This window comes from Calliphora vicina, chromosome 1 (genome assembly GCF_958450345.1).
Source record: "Calliphora vicina chromosome 1, idCalVici1.1, whole genome shotgun sequence".
Classification (NCBI taxonomy): Eukaryota; Metazoa; Arthropoda; class Insecta; order Diptera; family Calliphoridae; genus Calliphora; species Calliphora vicina.
This window is the reverse complement of record NC_088780.1, coordinates 82506583-82524607: the sequence shown is the minus strand read 5'-3', so window position 1 is coordinate 82524607 and position 18025 is coordinate 82506583. Positions and strand designations below refer to the sequence as shown.

The 18025-nt window shown below is 32.1% G+C and overlaps 2 protein-coding genes across 2 annotated transcripts; one reads left to right on the top strand and one right to left on the bottom strand.

Moving 5' to 3' along the window:
* On the bottom strand, window positions 1–1465 carry LOC135949527 (probable histone-lysine N-methyltransferase set-23). The gene is made up of 2 exons (XM_065499116.1): window positions 742–1465; window positions 1–680 (listed from the first exon to the last, which is right to left on the bottom strand). Exons 1-2 carry the CDS (start codon window positions 1430–1432, stop codon window positions 514–516), a joined length of 858 nt encoding a protein of 285 aa, XP_065355188.1. The 5' UTR covers window positions 1433–1465; the 3' UTR covers window positions 1–513.
* Window positions 1466–2812: 1347 nt separating this feature from the next.
* Window positions 2813–13426, top strand: Zw10 (Zeste-white 10). The gene is made up of 5 exons (XM_065515018.1): window positions 2813–3619; window positions 3687–4310; window positions 11939–12287; window positions 12819–13081; window positions 13142–13426. The coding sequence occupies exons 1-5, from the start codon at window positions 2927–2929 to the stop codon at window positions 13352–13354; spliced, it is 2142 nt and encodes a 713-aa protein (XP_065371090.1). The 5' UTR covers window positions 2813–2926; the 3' UTR covers window positions 13355–13426.
* Window positions 13427–18025: the final 4599 nt, after the last annotated feature.

The following is an 18025-nucleotide window of genomic DNA, read 5'->3' as shown; positions in this document are numbered from 1 at the left end:
TTTTAAATATTCTTATACAGCCCAATTATGAATAAAAAATTCCGCGGGAGTTTGTCCCCCGGGAGTTTTTTTCCATTGAATTTGAATAGGAAAAATGAGAAAAGGGAATTTTTATTCATAATTGGGCTGATATTGTTATTTTATTGGTCTTTACTTAGAATATTTGATACCAAGGCGTATTAACAAGGTGAGTGCGTCTCGGCAACAAATACAACAATGCAAAAACAACAGGCAATTTGTTTTTGTTAAAATGTACGTTAAATGTCAAAATCAAGGCGAATTAAAATATTACTATGTTATTTACAATAACAAATGTAAACATAAACAATGTTTGACATATAGTGTACATAAAACCACAGCGAATTAAGAAACAGCTGATTTTATGCACTCACCTTGTTAATACGCCTTGTTTGATACTTTGTAATACTTTTTTTGGCCTAGATGGCTTTGTATTACTATAACACAAAAATAAATAAAATAATTGGCGTGTTTAAAGCGTAAGAACTTTTGCTTTTACAAACATTCCGAATTTGGTAAGTATTTTGCACAATTTTCAGATCCGCAAAGACAAGGAATTTTGATAATTTCTGATGCACTTTTTGTTCTATTGCAATTAACACCTTCATTATAATTAAAACAAACTTCTTCGCCCGTTTTGATGTAACGAGAGGAGAAAATGGCTGAAATAAATTAAAAAATTTATTAAAAAATGTACTTATTTGCACTCAGCTAAAGCCTTACCTATTTTTGGTATTGGACAATCAATACGAACACTAACTATTTGACAATTTGGTTCACAACTATGATTCAGGTAACGTCCAATATTTCCTTTTTTACAAGGATTCACTATGGTTAATATTTCGCTGTTACTGTTTGCTGATGAATGTATACAAGATTCCTTTAAAAATAAAACATAATTCATTTTATGTTCAATTTCATTATTTCTTAAAACCTTCTTAGCTTCCTGCATTGTTAACAATTCACCAGCATATTCACAAATAAATGCTCCTTTAGGTATATCTCGAGTAGTTATTAATCCTCTTGAACCATATTTTGCAGAATCAACTATTTTTAAAAACTTTCGGGGTCCGCATTGCACTAAACGGTTTTGGCATTTTTCAGGCTTGCACGTACATAAATGGGTGCATTCGTATATCAAATGTGGTATGTTAGGAGAATTGTTAAGTACAAGTTCTTGGAAATCTTCATCGAATATGTAATTACCTCCATGGAAACATTTTAAACATTGAAGTCCTTCACTACATTCACATTTATTTAGTAAAAGAGTATTAAACATTTCATTCAGTTTTGTGCATTCATCACTGTCCTTTCTGCATTTCTGGACTTCTTCACTAAGCACATTTTCCAAAATATATTCAATATCATTATCTAAATGATCATAATCATCAACAATTTCACACGATAAATCCATAGACCAATGCGAGATGCAAGGTGCATTTAATAAGGTGTCATCGGGAGCACAGCTGATTATTGAAGTAGCATACGATAATGTCCAAGGCGTATTTAACAAGGTGACAGCAGTGGCGAATTGAAATAAATACAGGCGAATTCACTTATTTTTTATATATAGAGTTTGACATACGGACGTACGGGCGAATATTTTTTATATATGTAGTTTGACATTTGTGCGAGCTATTTCTATAATCAGCTGTGCTGCCGATGGCACCTTATTAAATGCACCTTGATAATGTCAAACTACACATATAAAAAATATTCGCCCAAGGTGCATTTAATAAGGTGCCATCGAGAACACAGATGATTACAGAACTAGCACGCGATAATGTCAAACTACATTTATAAAAAAATATTCGCCGGAACGCCATTATGTCAAACTCCATATATAAAAAATAAGTGAATTCGCCTGAATTTTTTTCAATTCGCCACTGCTGCCACCTTGTTAAATACGCCTTGTTTTCGCCGGTACGCATTTATGTTAAATTCCATATCAAGGCGTATTCAAGGTGCATTTAATAAGGTGCCATCGGCAGCACAGCTGATTATAGCAATAGCACGCACAAATGTCAAACTACATATATAAAAAATATCCGCCCAAGGTGCATTTAATAAGGTGCCATCGGCAGCACAGCTGATTATAGAAATAGCACGCACAAATGTCAAACTACATATATAAAAAATATTCGCCCGTACGTCCGTATGTCAAACTCTATATATAAAAAATAAGTGAATTCGCCTGTATTTATTTCAATTCGCCACTGCTGTCACCTTGTTAAATACGCCTTGTATCCGCCCGTACGTCCGTATGTCAAACTCTATATATAAAAAATAAGTGAATTCGCCTGTATTTATTTCAATTCGCCACTGCTGTCACCTTCTTAAATTCACTTATTTTTTATATATGGAATTTCACATAATGGCGTTCCGTAGAATATTTATTATATATGTAGTTTGACATTATCGTGTGCTAGTTCTGTAATCAGCTGTGCTCTCGATGGCACCAAGGTGCATTTAATAAGGTGCCATCGGCAGCACAGCTGATTTATTTCAATTCGCCACTGCTGTCACCTTGTTAAATACGCCTTGATTCATCTTGTAAACTTTTCCATCCCTGTTTTAACGGCATTTGTTTAAATGTCTCCACCAAGGCGAATTTATACAAGATTGCGGCAGGTATACAACAAATACAAAAACAACACGCAGTTTCTTTTTGATAAATATGTTTGCGATGTCAAAGCATGAATGCCCATTGTTGCTTTTTTGTTTGTTGTAGTGTTTAGCCGCAAACAAAAGTGAATTTGACAGTTTAATTTCTAAAAAAATATTCAGCTTTGCCATGTATTAATTCGCATTGTGGTGCACTGTTTTTGTAAAAAGTCAGCAAACTAAATTTAGCGTCTTGCGTTCGCAAAAAATAAAGTGATATAGGATATATAAGTGATTTCTACAAATGGATGATAGTAAAACGATGGTGGGCACAATGGTAGAAAATATAAAACAAGAACTAAATGGTGGTTTCTCGAGTACTGAAAGTACGAAAACAAGCGTTATACGGATTTTGGATCAGATCAAGCGGTTTCAGGAGCGCGTACGTAAACACATTGAGGATAACTATGTAGACTTTATGCCAAATCACACCACCTCGGACATGTACATTGACGAAGGAGAGACTTTATTGCGTGAAACAGAACATTTATTGAAAAATATTGGAAGCGATGCAAGACTGGCATTGACCGAAGCCAACGCTGAATTGACGCACTGTGTGGATGAGCTACGTGAAGTATCTTTAGGTCTACGTGTTTCTTATCGCATCTTAAAGATCGATGATTTATTTCAATGTGTTGAAGAAGCCAATGCAACCAAAGATTACTTGATTGTTCTAGATCTATTGGGAAAACTAAAATGTTTGATTTGTAGTGAATCAGCTTCTGAAGTCGATCGATTGTTTCAAAAGTGCGATTGTTACGACACCATTAAAGTGAAGTATCATATTCAAGCCAATATATTGCAGCAAAACTTGCAGCAAAGATTTGATCGTCTTGTTCAGTTTTCGGAGAAAACGTTCCCGTCTGCCAAAAATGTTACGCTTCAAGTATCAAAAGATGTTACTCAATTGCAGGATACTGTTATGGCTCTATTCCAGGTAGAGTAGGAAAATGTTTGAATACTAACTAGATCCACATTTATATAACTTTTGTTTTTTGTTTAAGGCTCGTTACAATCCTATGAAAATATGTGATTTCTTATTGGACAATTGCTTGGTACCGATGGTAACAAAACCTGTTTCTGTGGAATATTCGACAGATAATGCTGAATATTCACAACTCAATATATCGTATTCCCTAAAGGAGTTGGGAAGAAGCTTAAGGCCTTCATACAAACAAGTATTTATACATATCAAATCGCTATTAGATTGTTTGGCCAATATAAATGTTAATGTGTCGGCGGATCAACATGTGTTTACAATAATTGGAAGTCACATTAAAGAACGACTACTAAAGCTCATTGTTAACGAGTGTCTGACATATGCAGTACCAGAAACCATGGACGATTTTCAGGAGTCAACATTGGTCGATGATGTTTTACGTTTCGAACAAACATTGGCAGATGCTTTTTTTATTGATCCCGAGACAGACCGTGCTCTAGCGGAGTTTACGCATAAATTTGATTCATTTTTCAGGCAACGTTTCAGTAAGAAAGTTTTAGAAAGCGCACGTGAAATAATGCAGAAAGATCTGCAAGACATGGCTACCATAGCTGAAGGCAACACACCCGAGGAGGTGGCCAAAAATCCATTTTTATTTCCTCAGTGCATGATATCGAAAAGTACTTTGGTAAGTATTAATTTTATAGTTTACACAAAATGTACTTTTTCGCACATTTAAAATTTTTGGGAAAATGAGTTTTATTTATTTCGCCCCTTAAAAAACTGCATGAACCTGGAAATGGTAACAAGTTTTTTACTTATCAATAGATACATCTAACTGCTATAAGTCACCACATTAAATGTAAAGGATGTTTGATATAAAACCATTTTAATATCGGAAAAAGAACCTTTTGTTAAAAAATAAAGTAAAAAAGTAAGTTTTGTTAAAAACTAAATTAAAAAGTATGTTGTTTATGCGGTTTGTTTAATGATAATGTTTTAAATTAATAAAGCACTATAAAAACAATAATGGAATGGTTTCCGAAAAAGGTTTTAAATTGCAACACTATTGATTAGAATATAAAAAAATAGTTATAAACAGTATGGCTTTTAATTTGATGTATGACACGGGCAAATAGCTTTAGCCGTTCCAGAGATATAGGTCGCCGAAGTCGCCAAACTGCAAAAAATAGAGATTTCATAACTTTGAAAGAAACATTTTAGGGGGTGCCTCCAAAAAAATTCTGAAATTTTTTTTACCCTATGAGATAAAACCACCCTAATACCTGACATAATACAAATTAACGGTATACCACACAGAGGGATTTTGGTGTCAAAAAGTCAATTTTTCAAACACACAATTTCAAAAATCAAATGATGCAGTTTTGTAGAGAAATGTTTAAAGATGAAATTTACACTTATAGTTTTAAGAAAAATTTTATTTTATTATTAAAAAATTGAAGTAAAGTCCATGCAAGTCTGTTAAGCAAAAATTTACTTATATTTTCACGCAATTCAGTGGTTTATATATGTATAATTTTCCTAATAATACCATTTACCTTTAACATATTTGAAAAATATAACATTTGTCCATAAATAATAAAAAAAAAATATGGGGATATCATAAACCGTTAAGAAGATATGCTCAAATCTATAAGTCTCTAAAAATCATTTTATTTTTTATTTTTCATGGAAAATTTTTTTTACCCTATGAGATAAAACCACCCTAATGCAGATGTTTAATAGATAATAGGAATACTTGTAATATAATTTGTCATTGGCCAAATGGCTACATATATTAAAAACTAGCTAAAACCCGGTGTGCTTCGCTACACGTACCGTAATGATTTACAATACATTTAGTCTATCTAAAATTAGTTCCTAATGTAATAAAAAGTATATCGAGGGCCTATATTCAAACCCTCTATCTTTGATTTTCACGAAAATGACTTTTTGATGGTAAAATGTTCAGTAAAATATCCCTCATCTATGCACTATAGATTAAATGACTACTTTTTCTGTGCTAAATTAATAACGACTACAAAATCATGGTATTCAAACCAAAACCTTAAAGAATTTCATAAGTAAGAATAATTATATTAAAAAAAATTGAATTTAACCCACTAACGACCAAAAATTAACCCTTTTGCAATCATTAATGCAAACTTAATACATTAATTTATTTTAATTATACTAAAACTTTTAGTAATTGCTTAAATCTAATTCATGTTGTAAATTTAAATCAAAAAGGTACTCTTAACTTTCATTAATTTCATCGTCTTGGTGGGTATAGTGAATTACTTCAGGTGGAAGAGTGGAACTTTTCCGCTTTTGTAAGCGCCTATATAAAAATGATGTGGAAATTAATGGATCTGAGATACAGCTTAATATTAATTTGGAGCTTAAAAAATCTGTCTTCTCCTCTTCCATTACAGCGTCTTTTTGCATCTCAAAAAATTTTTCAGCAATATGCAGTAAAATAGATTGCAACGAAACTTTGGTAAGAGTTTCATTTGCTTTTATAATTTTTCTTTTAAAATTTCAATAATTTATATTCGTGAGTGATTTTCGGAAATGGGTTATATGGGAGCTATGACCAATTATGGGCCGATCGTCATGAAATTAGGTCGTGTGATTAATTTCTTTATGAGAGTTGAATTTTATGTGTATACCAACAGTTTTAAGAGATTTATGCACGTTAAAGTAATTTTCGGAAGCGGGAGCTATGACTAATTAAGGACCGATCATCATAAAATTAGGTGACATGAATTCCGTATATCACGAATTCCACAGAAAAGTAATCCGTATGGGTAAAAAAGCAAATTGTAAAGAGAGAAGAGAAATTATGTTAAATATAACACAGAAAAAAGAAATTCATAATTGGAATGAATTTTGTAATAAATATTATTAATCGAACTTGATTTTTTTTTTCAAACTTTTTTCATTCAGAATAAGAACATGTTCATAAATATTATTAATTTGTACATGATGGAAATGTTTGCTTTTTTTGCATAAATTTAATAATATTTTATAATAAATTGAATTATAATTGCATTATCTAATGAATTAATTCAAAACTATTTCCATAATAGCCATATACTGGCCAATATTTTAAGATGAATCAACAATATCTGAAAATTAAAAATATCATTAAACATAATAAAATATAAATAAACATAAAGCATATCATCCCCTTAAAAAAAATCTCATTTTGTAGCTGAAAATCATAAAAATAAATAAAAAATTTTCCAAGAAAAATTTCAAACATTTTTCAACAACATAAAAATATAAATGAAATTGAAATTATATTTTTCAAGCCTTCTAGATTTAATTTGAAAACATAAAATATGAACAAAATCTTAATATTTAAGAAATTATATATAAATGTTATGAGTTGAAATCAAATCATAATATTTATGTTGAAACTTTTTTCTGTGAATCTGTAGATTTACAACATCATTTGCAAAGTTGAATTTTTAAAAATAACGTTTTTTTCCTTCGTTTTCCGTTACTTTTGTGAGTGAATAAGTTGGGCTAAAGTTTTGCAGTTTTTTTTTAGCATAATTTGCAGTAAGTGCGTGCGTTTTTGTTTATAAATTGCTTATATTTACAGTATCGGCCATAACTAAAGCACCCCCTCAGTGAATTTTTTCATATTATATTTTCGTTTATAAAAACAAAGTTTTAAATTTCGATTATGTATTATTTTCATTTGTTAATATGTTTATTATTGATAAACAAATACTTTTAAAGTTAATCTTTCCATAAGTGGTAACATAAAATCAAAAAATATTTTAAGGTAGAAAATTAAACGGACAAAACTAAAGCACCCCTTGATGGATAAAATATGGCACTAATTTTAATTACTATTATGTTGCAAATCCTTTGCATTGGATGACACAAGCACATCACTTAGGCATAGAAAATATTAAGTTTTTTATCTTGTCTTGCAATATTCTTTCCCAGGCTATTTTAACGGCTTGGAATAAATCGTGAAAATTTCCGATCCTTATTTCGGCAATTTTCACGTTTTATTTTCATATTAACAATATCCCTCAAGTTCTCAATAGGATTGATATTGGGAGATTGAGGAGTCCAATGAATAACTGAATTTTATTGCTCTGTAGCCAAGTCTTACAAATTTTGGAGGTGTGCTTAGGATTATTATCCTGTTGGAAGCTCCCTTTAAGTGTCATCTCTTCACTGGCAACATTACATCTTTCATTATATCACTGTACATGAAATGATCCATAATCCCATTAATTTTATGAATTGGCATAATTCCTTGACCAGAAAAGACACCCCAGACCATTACATTGCCTCCTCCATGTTTAGTTGTTCCTTTGCAATACTTAGGATTCAGTCTTTCTCCTTGGTCTGCGTACACGCCTTATTCCATCGCAACTTTTTAAGTTGTATTTGGATTAATCAGTGAACAGTACTGTCTTCCATTTTTGGACACTCTAGTCGATGTGCGCTTTGACAAACTCCAGTCTAGCTTTCTTGTTCTTAGCTGATATAATGGTTTTTTTTGCTGGTCGTCAAATGAATAATCCGACTTCTACTGCTCTTCAACGGATTTTTCTTTCGCTAACGCATAATCTTAAACTTGTTCATACTTGATTAGATTATGCTATAGGATATTTTTGAATTGATCTTTTGATCAAGGAATCATAATATCGTGTTTTTTTTCGCGGATGCCCTCCAGAATGCACCGTTGATATGCGATCAGTCTGCAAAAACGTTGAAATGAGCCTGAAAAAAACTGATCTGTTAATTGAAAATTATTTACTCAATTCATGTCGTGATAAACCCGTGAATGTTATATGAACATTAACAATATAAGTTAATAAAATATATACAAATCAGAATTCAAAAAAGTATTTTTTATCAAAAAAATTATGTTTTGAAAAAATCTATAGATGAGGTGCTTTAGTTATGGCCAATATTGTATATATAATATATAGGAATAAATATCAATGAAATTTCAAGATAAATGAAGTTTAATAGAATAAGAAATAATGTAACATGTACGTTACGAAATTGATATATGTTTTAATACAGTCTCAGCTATTAGAATTTCTTTCCCGGAAAATGGTATTATGTGTGGGTTTTGAGATGATAAACCCGATAAAAAACATTTTGATATTATATATCCATTAAAAAAAATTTACGCGTTTCGCTCATGTTACACTTTTTTTTCTTCAATACATACTACTTGTTGCGTCTGGACACAAAATTAGACTCAGTCAATTGCAATTTTGAAGATATTTTGATAAAATTTGGTACATACAATTTGTTCGGCCCAAGGACGAAGCCTATTGAAACTGGCTGAAATCTGTCCATTTTTTCACCTACTCCCATACAAATGTCCTCCGAAATTGGACTTTATCGGTCATAAATATTTAATTTATGTAGGTATCTACACAAATTTCACTCCAAATAACTTTTATATGTACACATCTGCTCAAAATAATAGATACACCAAAATTTATTTTTTAAAAACGAAAAAAAATAATGGTATATTGTAAAATTATAAAAAAAATTCAGTCGATTTTTATTTATAGTTAAAAGGAGAGTAAAAAACAAAAACAAAATATTTCATAATTAATAATAAATATTATAAAGTAAATTAAATTTCTTAAATTTCGAAAAATTTGGTGCTCATAATAATAGATACATTTTTAAAAATTCTTATTAAACAAAAGCTAATAAATTTTATCTTAAAAAAATTAGTTTATTATTAAAGTAAAGCTAGTATCCAGTATATCCACCTTTGTTTTGTAAAACTTTCTCCACTCTTCTGGGCATACTGGATATCAAGTTCTGACACTTCTCCAATGGAATCTCGTACCATATTTTTTGCGTTTTCTCCCATAAATCGTCTTTATTTTTGAAAACTTCCTTCGAAAGCCTTATCTTTAATTCACTCCACAAGTTTTCTATTGGGTTTAAATCAGGGGATTGGCTGGGCCAGCTTAAAACAGGTACGTTATTCTCCAAGAACCAGTTTTTAACTAATCTTGAACTATGTTTTGGGTCGTTGTCCTGCTGGAATGTCCATATTAATGGCATATTTTCCGATGCATATGGAAGCATTACGTTTTCCAATATGTCTCTATACCCACTAGCATTCATGGTATCTTCTATTCGGAATATCGGACCAACACCATTCCATGAAAAGCAACCCCAAACCATTATGTTTCCCCCGCCATGTTTTACCGTCTTTTTTGTAAATTTAACGTGGAATTATTTTCCTTTTGGTCGGCGTACATTTCTTTGGCAGTCGTTTCCAAACAAATTTATTTTTGTTTCGTCGCTCCATAAAATATTTCTCCATTTTTTTTCGCCTTCACACCCGGACCATTGTAAGTGCTCTTTAGCAAATTCTAATCTTGTCTTGATATTTTTTTGGCGCATTAGTGGCACTTTTCTGGCAATTCTTCCCGGCAATTTAGCTTGTAAAAGACGACGACGAACTGTTTGTGGACTGATTTCGTTACATAGCTCCGCAGAAATAGCTTTCGATGATATGAAAGGGTCTTTTTTAACCATAAGGACGATCCGCCTATCTGTTTCTGGACTGGTTTTCTTTGGTCTACCGCGAGTTTCTCTTTTTTGTTTTTTAGATAAAGCATTTTGGACAAAATGTAAAGATCTTCCTATGCTCTTTGCTATTTCCCGTAATGATTTTCCTTGATTTCTCATCGTTTGAACAATTTTTTTCTCATCTTCGGTACAATGATGATTTCGTCCCATTTTCTTCAAAAGAGTCCTATTTTTTATAAAATTGTTGCTAAAATTTAAATTATACTTACTGTTTCACGTAAATAGCAACAAAAAATTGCACAAAAAAAAAATTGTATATAAACAAATTACAAATTACTGATGTGTATCTATTTTTATGAGCAAATAATTTTTTGTAATTCAAATAAATTCGTTTTTAAAAATCAACATGAAAGCAAATAGTTGCCAGATTTTTGACTGACATGACATTGCCAGATAGAAATTTTAATAATATGATGTATTCTTAACGCTTGCGAGGAAATTTTCAATGTTACCGCCATTTAAATTTTTTCCAATTAGGTGTATCTATTATTTTGAGCAGATGTGTACATTTGTTTCAGATTTGAGTTATAAAGTCTAAGTCCTTTGAAGAATAATAATAATTGCATATTTGTTCTCACGGCTCGTTGTAGTCTGAAATCAACGGTTTAAGTATTCAGGAGAGACAAAAACTGTTTGTAGTTACATTTTAAGAGAATTTGAAAATCGGTATACATCATAGTAATCAAATTTCATTTGACAATATATTTACGTTGTTTTCATTAAATTTTTTACAATTATTTCAAAATATATCTATTTTTTGAGTTAATACCATTTTTCTGAAATTTCTCGATATTTTTTTTGTATTATTTTATCAGCAAAACTGTATCATCTCAAAATACAACCAAATTTAAATAAAACAATTTGATTATTTTTAACTTGAATAAAGGCTCAAATCAAAATAATAATTTTTTTATGAAAATATACTATTGGGGGATTCAAACGGTCTCCTATTAGGTCGTATTGTCCTAATGTCGTAAAATATTTTTTTAGTTTAAACTAATTTTTGTTGGGTTTCAAACTAAAAAGTTATAAACTAATAAGACTTTTTGAACTATGTTTATTGGTTTGTCATAAAATAACCCTTTTTTTGTTTGCAGCACAACCAGAATTTGTTTAAATTAAAAAAATATTTTACGACATTATGACAATACGACCAAATAGCAGACCGTTTGAATTCCCCATATGTATTTCTGTTTAAACTTTTGTATTAACTCAAAATAATATCTTTTTGTTGATATGAAGGTAGTCACTCCACTATCACGAAAATGGTCTCAAATGTAGTTTTCGAGTTGAAAGAGTAATGGGAATACGTTGAAATTTTTACAGTAGACAGATATTGATGTTGTTAGTTGATTTCTTGCAAAAAGTTAAATTTTAAAAATTTTGAGTTAATACAGTATTGTTGCACGAGTTCTATATATTAAGATATAACTAAAAGTCGTATAGTATTAAATATTCTAAATTTTCGAAATATTTTAAAAGATAACTGAAAACAAATAGTAAAAATAAAACAAATAAAAAAGAATCAAAGCAATAGTTATTCTAAACTGATACTCAGAACCGTTACATCAAAAGCCCGTAATGCTTCCCCCAAAAAAATCTGCCTAACTCAGCACGGAGAATAATTTGTTTATTTTTAACTTCAGTAATCTTGCTATGAATTAGGAATTTTAAATATAACATACAAAATATTTTATTCTTTTGTAGGAACTAGTAAAGTTGATGGAGCGTATATTACGCCAACCAATGGACACATCCGCTAGTATTGAGAGTGAGGAAACAAATAGTTTTCTAGCTGTAATTCCAATTATTCTAAACACCTACGTGAACTATGTTCCTAAAATACACGAAAAGTTACTCGAAAGTATTCCCCAACAAGCGGTACTATTCCATAATAACTGCATGTTTTTGGCGCATTGGGTTGCGAAAAATGCTGAAACTGACATACCTACACATCCGGCATTGGTGAAAACTCTGCAGGCCACTGGAGCCAGTAGTTTCAAGGCTCAAGTCTTGCATCAGCAAAAAATACTTATGCAAATATTGAAGGAGTTTGGTAAGTCTCATTATAAATATTTATTCATACATATTATTTGCAAAACAGGGGGAGTAAACAGTTTTTAGCTACACTTGCACTTTTTAATATTTTTTAAGATAATCAAATATTATTGTATAACATTCATTTTGTTTGATTTGCTATTTACAACATTTTCATTTCAAAATACATAAAATTGCTTTAGTGAGTGTTTATGCGTGTAAAGAAAATAAAACAAGTAGAAGTTTTTGTCTTTTATATTTCAAATAAATTTAATTTATTTATATTACCTTGTGTAGAATTTACAAATTTTTAGTGTGTCCCACTGAAAGGGCAATCAACGATTTGATTTTAAAAACTTAACATAAAAAGTGGCGAACAATGTTGCAAAAATATACCGTTAACGGTTTTACTCGTTAGAATCTATAGAAATATCCCCATCCACGGGTGTAAAATAGGGAGTATAATAGATCCTAACAAGTAATATGAACTCAAGTAAAAATACACGTATAAAAAAAGCCTACGATTTATTATGCAATTTATTCTATATAGATCTCTCAGACACTCATTCAATTGGTTCGGCACCATTGAAATTACTACGCCAATGTTTGCGACAAATGGACTTGCTGAAAAATGTTTGGTTGAATGTTTTACCTGACGCCATTTATAACACAACATTCTGTAATTTGTTAAATGATTTTTGTCAAGACATAATGAAGCGTATACTCTCACTTGAAGATATTTCTGCGACAGTTGCCAGTGAATTAAGTGAACTCATCGAGGTGATTTTGGATAAAGCGCCTGGTCTATTTAAGGTGAGTTGAGCAATTGGTTGATGTAGTTAATAGAATCTTTATGTCATTTATTTTTTATAGGATAAACATGAAATTTTACGCGTATCTTGTTGGATGAAACTACAACAATTGAAAATGATTCTTAATGCATCATTACAAGAAATTACGGAGCAATGGTGTGATGGTGCTGGTATTTTGACCGCCAATTATAAAGCAGAAGAAGTTCGTCATTTAATAAGAGCTCTATTCCAAAATACAGATCGTCGTGCTAAAGCATTATCTAGAATAGTTTAGTTAAGTCTAGTATTTACATTTTTTATTTCGTCATATATTATTTGATATATAAAAATACATTTCAATACTTTATATTTCCATACTTATTCATATACAGTGAAGTAGCAGCATATGTTATGAACATATCGTCACCTAAAATGCAAAACAACGTATCATCCAAAAATTGGAAATTGGTTTTATTATTGATTACGACTCACTACATCATATTAATACAAATGTGTACAAAATTTTAAACTTTTCCTATCAAAAATAACCAAGTTATAACCAAAATTGAAACTAAAGTATCATCAAGTGTATGATTTTCTTGAACAAAATAAATTATACGCTTTGAGTAATCAATTAATAAATCGTTTTTACCTTATTTTATGTAGTATCCTATTTTTTTTAAATAAATTTGTTGCAATTCACTATAGGTTTAAATGACTACTTTTTCTGTGCTAAATTAATAACGACTACAAAATCATGGTATTCAAACCAAAACCTTAAAGAATTTCGAAAGTAAGAATAATTCTATTAAAAAAAATGGAATTTAACCCACTAACGACCAAAAATTAACCCATTTACAATAATTAATGCAAACTTAATACATTAATTTATTTTAATTACACTAAAACTTTTATTAATTGCTTAAATCTAATTCATTTTGTAAATTTAAATCAAAAAGGTCCTCTTCGCTTTCATTAATTTCATTGTCTTGGTGGCTAAAGTGAAATTCTTCCATGGGGTCACTGCAACATAACAGTTGAATTACTTCTGGTAGAAGTGTGGAACGTTTCCGGAAAGCAATACGGGCTTTTCAACTAAATTTATTAAGTAATTACGATGCACTGTCTTTGACCGTGTTGTCAAATGGAATTTATTATTTACCAAAAACAAAAAGCTGACTTAGTTAATTTGGAGTATTGGTTACAAAATGGCATTAAAAAAGTGCAATATTTGCATTTGAAAAATTTGAATTTAGCACAGTTTTGGCTGCCGTTTAACCTATAGTGCAATTAAATATTTTTTGCAGTCTTAATGAAGAACCTTTTTTAGTTTAAAAAAGTAATTGTTAGTAATTAAAATAAAAAAAAACATAGTAAAATTAAAAATGTGTATATAAACTGCTTTTATTTAAAATAAAAAAAAAATATTTTTATTCAAGTTTTTATTTTTTCATAAAAATTTATATTGATGATACATTTTTTTGTTTCAGAAAATAACAATTCAAAAAAAGGTAAGCCACACATCTTAAAGTGTGCTTTGAAAAAATTAGTTTTTTTTTATAAAATATATTTCTAGAATCATTGTAATTCAGATTTCATTTTATATTGTTTTTTGCTTCTCCTATAAACTTATGAAAAGTGATGTTACGTTATTTTGCATTTTAGGTGACGATATATTGTAATGCCAGAGTGGGGGGTAGTGCACTAAATGTTGAGTGCAATCAACATTTCACTAGCACTAAATATTATTTTAAAAAATATATTTTTAACTAATTTTCATCTGCTTTAGTGGTAGTGAAGCTTATATTTTTATCACTATATTTTTTAGTGATAGTGATATTTTTTAACTATAAATCAATTGAGTGGTAGTGTAGAAATAAGCACTAAACTCAAATAGTTAACAATAACTAAAAAAAGCTTCAATAATTTTCTTTGCACTAATATATTCAAAATTAGTGATCATGAAGTTATTCCAGTTTAAACTAGAATATTAAATATATATACTACATATATAATGAAAAATAATTTTGACTTAAAAAACTAAATAAAAATAATGACTTGAAGAAATTATAGGACATTACAAGATATAATTTGTTAAAAGATATATTAAAAATGGAAAATACAGACTTTGATAGCGATGACAGTATAATGGACCCTATATATGCATTGGAAGATACACCAACTACATCCCATGCTTTAGGTTAGGTTAGGTTCCATGGGTAGCCACTCTTCAAGCAGCTCACTTGGGTCCATTCAAAACTGATCCCGTTGTGATACCCTAGGGTAAACATCTTGGTATTAATTATACGTCCGTTGTTTCCAGGCTAAACCAACCAGATTCTCTGATGAAAGAGTAGATTCGTCTAAGACTTATCCTTGATAGCTCATCTAAGCATGATAGGAATGGTATTCCGAAGATGCGTTCCCTCAGGTTTATCAGAGCCGGGCATTGGCAGAATAGGTGTGACACCGTCTCATCCTCTTCTTCATTATGGCAGCTCCTACAGTAGTCATTATACCGTAGGCCCAATCTCCAAGCATGTGTACCAATTATACAGTGTCCTGTAGGAGACAATTAGCCTTATTTGCTCACGACGAAATTCCATAAGTATATTCGTCCTGCTGGCATTATATACGGGCCAAGTAGACCTCGTTGTAACACAGGAAGACTCATTGGTCCACCTGCTTTGTGCAGATTCATATAGTATCCGCTGAACAGCCATCTTGCAGTTAGCAAGGGAGATACCAGAAAAGGGGTCGATCTCATCATCAGCCATCATCGCACCCATTTTGGCCAGTTCGTCAGCTATACAATTATCCTGATTTCCATCGTGGTCAGGGACCCATATAAGCGTTATCCTAGAATGTCTCGCTATCTCATTAAGGGATACCCGGCATTCCTCGGTTAACCTAGATGTCGAAAAGACACCCGCTATTCCGTTAACGGCAGCCTTGTTATCAGTAAATATACATATATCACCAGATATTTGATAAAACCTCAGCCAGTTGGATGCACGTTTAATGGCCGTAACTTCCGCCTGAAGAGCCGTACAAAAGTTAGGTAGCCTGAAATAGGATTTAATTCCATAGTTCTCAATAAAGAAACCACTACGACCCTATTGCCCCGCTTTGAGCCATCAGTAAATACCCTTATGACATCAATTGGGGGTAAGAGTCCGCGCTGCCATGAATCCATATTCGGGATCTTAATATGGAAATGCCTATCGAAAAATGGCTTTGCGATGCAATAATCGACATTACTATGTAAGTACCCATAGTAGTTCAGTATCTTAGAGTGCCCATGATCTTTGCCAGACCACGAACATCCAGCATTCAGTCTCACAGCAGAGTTGAGAGCCATTTGTATCACCATCAAATCAACTGGTAACCAGTTTAGGATAGTAAAAAGTGCCTTAGAGGGGGTAGTCCTTATAGCGCCTGTAGTCAGTATCGCAATAGTCCTGAGAACTCGTTCCACAGCCTTGCGGTGAGTTGCATTAGTTGGTGCCACCACACCAACACTCCATAGAACAAGATGGGTTTAACAACTGCTTTGAAGATCCAATTGATACCCTTCGGCATAATACCCCAGTTTGTACCAATTGCCTTCTTACAGGAGTAGATGGCTACATAAGCCTTGTTAATCCTGTTTTGAATATTCAAATTCCAGGACAATCTTTTATCTAGAATGATGCCAAGATACTTCGCATTATCCCTAATCTCAAGACTGATTCCATTCAGTCTAGGTGGTCTGAAGTCATCGATCTTATACCTCCTAGTGAAGAGAACCAATTCCGTTTTTTGTGGGTTCACACTAAGTCCACTTGAAATACTCCACTCACTCAGTGTACTTAATGCTGATTCCATACAACTAGATATTGTATCCAGAAATTTACCAGATATAAAAACTGCAACATCGTCAGCATATGCGACTGTCTTGATCCTTCTGTTGTCCATCCCGATCAACAGGGAATTCATAGCCAAATTCCACAGAAGTGGTGATAATACACCCCCCTGCGGGGTTCCACGATTGGCCACTTTTAAAACACTTACACCACCTAAAGTAGCACAAATGACTGTAACCGAGTATCTTTTCGACTAGTCGGCGAACACATAGATCAATTCCCAGTTCATCCATCGCAGATAGGATTGTTAAAAGCTCCTTCAATATCGAGAAAGGCAACAAGTGAATACTCCTTATGTATTAGCGACTCTTCCAACTAGCGAATGTAGAGCTGTTTCCACAGATCTGCCTTTGGTGTAGGCATGTTGGGATCTAGAGATGAGTTCCGACGGAAAGGTCATTCTCAGATATACGTAAATCACCCTTTCTAGGGTTTTCAGCAGGAAGGATGCAAGACTAATTGGCCTATAATTCTTTGGTTTAGTGTGAGTCGCCTTACCACCTTTAGGAATGAAGACTACTCTACATCTCGTCCACCATGTAGGGATATAGGTCCATCTAATACACGCTGTGTATATGCTAATGAGCCATGGTACAACTATTTCTTCGTTCTTTTGAAGATCAGCGGGAATAATGCCATCCGTCCCAGGAGATTTAAACGGGTCGAAGCTTTTGATTGCCCATTGAATTCTATCCCTGTTTATCGGAACAGAGTTGTCACCCGGAGCAACAGATAGTTGATAGAATTTAGTCTCAGAGGATCCTTCCACGCCGCTACAGAAGTCACTCCAGGCTTTCCTTTTCGAATTCCTCGTAAGGTTCTTAAAGTGATTCACTGAGGACTTATATTCCGGCCAATTACCCAGCCTCTGCCTCGTTGAACAATTTACGACACGTCCTTCAGGCGTGTGCAATCTCAGGATTCCACCAGGGAGGCTTATTCCTACCCTTGCAGATATTCGGCCTACAGGCCAAATTAGTAGCTCCTCCCCGTTCTGAGCAATTCGGAGGAGCAGTGCAGCTGATGCTTTAGAGTGGTGAAGGTTTATCCATTTTTACAAT